Consider the following 6,491-nt stretch of genomic DNA (forward strand, 5'->3'; position numbering starts at 1 on the left):
TGTGTGTGTGTGTGTGTGTGTGTGTGTGTGTGTGTGTATCTCAGAATAAACCCCTTCAGGTGTGTGTGTGTGTGTGTGTGTGTGTGTGTGTGTGTGTGTGTGTGTGTGTGTGTGTGTGTGTGATCTCAGAATAAACCCCTTCAGGCTGATGCAAGTCCTGATCCTGATCACCATGTCAGGTTATTCTGCGATAACAATGACTGGATGTACATTATCTCTTACTTATTCAACCAACACAAGTATTCGACAAAACACATGCCATTTTTGCCATGCATAATAACACTATAAAACTCAACTTGCAATGAAGCAGCAGTAAATTCGAACAAACTGCAACTCTTGGTGTAAATTCACAACACAAAGGCAAAACATTCCTGGTACTAGATTACCTTGTTGTTCTTCAGTTTATTCATGACTTCAGTAAGAGCTGGATATCCTCCTCTGTACCGCCACAAGTGCACTACATAGTGAACCAGACGCAAATGTCACAGTGTGTCAGTGCTCACGTAAACATGATGAGAAACACATCTCATTTATATATTTAACCCTTTCGTGACCTTCTGACCCCGAACTCTCGTCCCAAACACACTCTATAGATGGTGGTGAAGTATTTACCGGCTTGGTCTTGCTCCCCGTACCAGGTGTTCCACGTGCCCACCAGCTCACACGGGTAATGCTTGTCATCGTGGATGGCCGGCAGCACCTCGTTACTGTGGGAACAAGTCAAACCGGCTGAAGCGCGTCTCAACGACTCTCTACGGTAGCATACAAACCATAAAACCAACTTTACAGTTCATATATTACAGTTATGGCCAAAAAGAGTTTTACAAATTGATAAATATCACATTTCAGTCTTTAAGCTATTTTTTGACGAGTTATATTGACTAAATGAATAATCATTTCATATACACACTCACCGGCAGTGTTGGCGGGAACTCATTACAAGTAACTAGTAATCAGATTACTTTTTCAAGTAACTAGTAAAGGAACGCATTACTTTTAAAATTTACAGCAAAATATCTGAGTTACTTTTTCAAATTAGTAACGCAAGTTACTTCGTTTCCCCATGTATTGACTGACAGCTCCCCTGTCCCCATGTTGAGACAAACCGAAGTGCAGAGGCGTTGTGTGTGTGTGTGTGTGTGTCTGTTTAAACATGATGTTATGTAGTTCTAGACTAAATGTGAGCATTTCTCTCACTTTAACAAAAAAAAAAGATTCAATATTCCTCAAAATGAATAAAATCAGTGAATGCAGAACCAGAATACTACAGAACGTTTAGTTTTTATTGGTAAAGTTAGTGTTAAACGTTCTTCTCCTGCATCTATTCTTCCGTTCTCCAGAATAACATCACAGCTGAGAGGTTTGCTTGAGCGGCGCCCTCTACTGTGTGTGAATCTGTGTTTCCTTCAGCCTCAGGCTTATTATTTCACTTCTGGTGTGAAAGGGTCTTTACATTTGCGCAAAAATATAACTTTTTTGTTATTAAAAAACTCTCTCTGCCCATCCCAGGTGAAAAAAAGTAACACAACTTTTTTTTTTTTTAAGTAACTAAGTAACGCAATTGGTTACTTTTTAAGGGAGTAACGCAATATTGTAATACATTACTTTTCAAAGTAACTTTCCCCAACACGGCTCACCGGCCACTTTATTAGTTCACAATATCTAATGAGCCAGCAACTCAAAGCAGGATCATGTGGACATGATCAAGAGGATCTGGTGAAGGTCAAACTGAGTGCAGAATAGAGAAGAAAGGGGATCTTTGAACGTGGCATAGTAGCAAAGTTGAGTCTGCGCTACTCTGATCTAATATTTGATGTTTTTTAAAGTGTTGAAGATTTAAGTAGCAAACAAGAATCGCTAAAATTATTGAATATATTTTGAAACAAAGGACTTAATGATTTTCAGTTCTGTTCAAGCTAATTAAAGCAACATTTTTTCAATAACGGAAGAATATGTAAAAGTATGGCATTTGAGGTAAAAGGCATAATAACAAACATGATAACAAATATCTGGCGGACTTTTCCATTTGTTGACATGACATGGTCAGATTCAGATGGTAAATATCATATATTAAGTTTGGTGTCCACCTTAGAGTTAATCACCATATTTATAATTAATATTATATTAATCATATCATATAATAAAATATAATTTATTGTTACTACTGTAAAGCTATGTTAAATTATTATTGGATCTCAATCAATGCTTTCAGAATCTTTACTTTTTAAAATAATTTTGTTTCTGTATTCTTAAAATGAAAATTTTAATGACAGTATATTTATTGAACAAAAGTGAATTGAGCAAAATAGAGCTTAAGTGATTGTTTTGAACAAGTATTAACTTAGGCATTATTACAAATAATGTTTTAACCCCGTGTGTCACCTCGTACATTTATACGATTAAAATAAAAATAAAAACATAATTTAAAATAATCTGTTGCTTCATCAATGTTCAATGCAAACTTTTTTTTCCCAGCAATCATAGACTATAGAAATAATGAAAAGCAATTGTTTTCTTAAGGTGTGCCTTTAGCCCTGTTGTACCCTATATGTAGATTTTTTAGACATAAATGACAACGTGCTAAAATGATGAGAAGAACCCTAAAACGCTTCATAACCTGCAGATATGCACATCAGTTTGATACTGTAAATGTGGTCTGATGTTCCACGATCAACAAGCAGAAAAGTACAGTCTGATCCAGATGATCGTTTGCTCATTCATCTGGAGTTTGTTGAAATCCCTTTAATGAAGTTCAAAAGAGACTCGCTTGTGGCAAAGACTAACACTTTAGCTTAATGAACCTGCCAACCTGTAGAATGAGCAACAGCGACGCGGTTTTACTCTCAAACACGCATTTATTTTCATTAAATCATAACCTTTTGATGTTTAATAATCACATTTCCCCCAAATTTAAAACCTCATCATGAAATGACAACCAAGACCTTTTCTTATACACTGCAAAAAATGCATTTCTTACTCAGTATTTTTGTCTTGTTTCCAGTCCAAATATCTAAAAGTTCTTAAATCAAGATGCATTTACTAGATAAGTAAAATTAGATAAGATATTATGTCTTGTTTTATGGGGGAATTCATCAAAATTAAGTGAGTTTTTGCTTAAAACAAGCTAAATTTTCTGTCCATGGGGTAAGAAAAATAATCTTAATTCAAACAGAAACAAGATTATTTGATTAATTCCCCCAGAAAACAAGACATAATATCTTACGGCATTTTACTACTTTAGTAAATGCATCTTGATTTAAGAATTTTTTGATATTTGGACTGGAAACATGACTTTTAATGGCTTTACATTTTTAAAACTGAGTTTAAGGCTTTTTACGGACCGGCATAGACCCTTGGAAACTAGAGAAATCAGCAAATCACTGTCAGATTCAAACGCTTTGAGGCATTCAGACACGTTTGAGTTTGACTTCAGCGTGGGATTGATCAGTGCATCTCAAGTCTTGCGTAGAGCGGAAACCCTTGAGGAATGAGGGATGAGGAATGGGCTTTAGCGGACTCCTGCCAGTGCCGCTGCCAACCACGGACAGGAATAGAAAGCAAGACATTTGCTAGTTTGAACTTCAGTAGTCAAACCAGTTCGGTCTCAAGGGACTCTGAAGAAGTTAAAAACAGCTTGATTTACGTAATTAACACCAAACAGCCTCGTCTGACCTGGTTCGTGGATGTGAGGAATCCTGACTCACCAGAGTTTGTTGTACGCCTCGAGACACTCGGGCTTCACGTTGTGAACTACAACACAACAACACATATGTGTGAGTCAATCAATGAACACGTCACACTGGCATTGAGGCGTTTAACAGCGGAGGGCAAACAATCAGCAGAGCTTACACTGTATTTTGTACAAGTTGTTGTCCTCTTTCTTGGCTAACAGATGGGAGTGAGCGTCTTTCCTCGGATCCACCTTCCGCACAAACAGTGATTTGAACCAGCTGTCCTCTCGCTGCCGGTTAGTAGATGCCGACAGACCTCTGAAACAGGACAATATATGTGCATTCGTTAAAGGGTTAGCTCACCCCACGGTAAAAACTACCCCATAATCTACTCATCCTCAAGAAGGCCTTTGTTAACCCTCTGGGAGTCGTGTGGATTACTTTTATGATGGATGGATTTGCTTTTTTGGCCTTTAAAATCTGAGTTACTATTCGCTCCCATTATAAAGCTTGGACGAGCCAAGATATTTTTTAATATAACTTTGTGTTCGTCTGAAAGCAGAAAGTCATTCACGTAAGATGGCTTGAGGGTGAGTAAATTATGGGATCATTTTCATTTTTGGGTGAATTTAACTGATACAATAGACATGTGTGTTACTTTGCATTATGAAACCATATAGGCCTAACGTTACACATTTTTATTTTCCCATGTCATTGCAACATAATCTAAGTAGTCAGTAATTGTGGTTGTATTACAGGACGTCATAATGATGTGTTTCCAATATTATGCATGTATCATTCATCAGTTAAACGATTACAACCTTTCATTAACCAGTGCATGAAAACTGAAACGCCAAATCTTCATGTTGTGTTTATCATAACACACACGTGACGGTCTGCTATATTACTATGACCTTGAGCAGTGGATTCAGCGCGCGTCCGGACGCCTGTCATTTACATAGCAAACTATAACAGCTGAGCTGCTTAAACACACACTTTTAAATCAAGCAAATAGTCAGGTTTTCGATGTTTGAATGCCTTCTAGAGTAATCACGTCTTTACTAATGCGCCCTGCGTTTCTAAACTCCCGTAAACCCGCGGTATCTGCGCACTAAAGCACTAATCAGCAGATTTATAACATGTAATTGAGATAAACTGTCTGACCTGATAACAGCAGTAACGTGTCCCTTCGCCCGGCCCGTGTTTCTAGCCTGATACAGGCCCGAGCAGGAGCTCTGAAGGACTCTGGTCGCCATCTTCCACTGAGAGGACACAAACAGCAGGAGAGGAAAGAGTTAAACTCCTGCAGTGCCACACGCCGCCGCGAGGGGGCGCCATAGAGACGCGTGCGATTCACGAGCGGCAGGGGGCGCTATAGTTTATTATATTTTATATTTTCCTTTCTTCCTTTCCCATGTCCCATTGAGATGAAATCTCTTCTTCCAGGTAGTCCTGGTCAAGATGGCTCTGTAAAGTTTCACATAAAAACACAGATACACCATTTGAACAACAAATAAAATAAATATAAAAGATAAATAAAAATAGCAACATAATTATTTCAGTGCAGAGTGTAATAGGTTTTTAAAGACATTAATAGAGGGAATTGATTCTAGAGTAACAGGCTTGCATATCAAAACCAATGTGCAAAAAATAATAATAATACATACATAAATCCACGATCTGCTGCAGATTATGACTCACGCTTCCCACAATTACAATATTTGACCTGAACATTTGAACCCCAGTATAAGCTTTGAATATTATTGAAAATTATTGTTTCAACCCATGTTCGGGTCAAATATGAACAAACCCCACCAATGGTTTAAATTTTATATATATATAACATTTGTAACCTAATGATTGGGTTTGTCTATATTTAACCCAAACATGGGTTTAAACAATCAGCATTTTTTAGAGTGCACTTTGAGTTGTCATAATGTACTGATAGCCTATAATTAACATTAGTTAGTATAAATCACAAATCGATTTAGATCAAATTGTCAGATTGTGTTCAAATCTTGTTAGTAAGATTGTGATAACTTTGATAAACAAAATCAGGATTTACTGATCCCAGCAGAAAGGTGGATTTCAGGAACAAAAATGTAATAAAACTTTTAAACTGGTCTAAAAATACAACATTTGTATCATGTAAGATAAAGTATACACACTTTTATATATATTTTGATTTTGCTCTTGATTAGCTTTACTTCTAAAGTAATAAATTAGAAGTAGACATTAGGCTACAAGCCTTTCAGTAAAGTACAAAAAGTGATTTTGGCGCCATAAAGTAATCCAGCAAACAGCTGAAAATAATATATTTAATTTGAAGTGTTCTTTAATCACTTTATATAAACTACATTGACACAATCAGAGATGAACCAGGGCAAAAGTAGTTTAAGACAACTGCAGCCTTTATTGCATGTATATTAAATCTCCCCATGTCCCTTTAGAGCCTCCACAGGGGTCTGATTGTCTAAAGCAGGGGTTCTCAAACTATCTGGAGATAGGGACCCCTCAAAGGGCAATAAAAATTCCAAGGACCCCCTCATAACCGCAACACAAATGTAATAGCTAAATGTAATAGCTAAATAGATAAAGCGAAAGATGGGATGGGGCAGGGGCGTTTCTAGGTTTTAAAAACATCAGGGGCTGAGCCTGAAACATTAGGGGCTGGGGGTGGGTTACAAAATAACATGATTCGATACAGATAATAATGTATATTGTAGGTCTATATACAGGGGACAGCCACACCAGCCCACATTAGCCCACAGACACGCGCATTGAAATGTGAGGTAGTTAGGGGGGTTCGGGGGCATGCTC

General features: G+C 37.3%; 1 protein-coding gene across 1 annotated transcript in view; it reads right to left on the reverse strand.

The window, feature by feature from the left end:
• Positions 1–5,138, reverse strand: part of nipsnap2 (nipsnap homolog 2) — a 20,697-nt gene extending 15,559 nt beyond the window's left edge. Inside the window, exons 1-5 of the mRNA XM_081371352.1 lie at positions 4,836–5,138; positions 3,850–3,989; positions 3,705–3,750; positions 613–707; positions 387–457 (exon numbers count right to left, since the gene is read on the reverse strand). Of these exons, the coding sequence (XP_081227478.1) occupies positions 387–457; positions 613–707; positions 3,705–3,750; positions 3,850–3,989; positions 4,836–4,927 (444 nt within the window). The 5' untranslated portion in view covers positions 4,928–5,138. The remainder of the gene's footprint in view (positions 1–386; positions 458–612; positions 708–3,704; positions 3,751–3,849; positions 3,990–4,835) is intronic.
• Positions 5,139–6,491: the final 1,353 nt, after the last annotated feature.

Source organism: Scardinius erythrophthalmus (assembly GCF_964197995.2).
Source record: "Scardinius erythrophthalmus genome assembly, chromosome: 7".
NCBI classification, from domain to species: Eukaryota; Metazoa; Chordata; class Actinopteri; order Cypriniformes; family Leuciscidae; genus Scardinius; species Scardinius erythrophthalmus.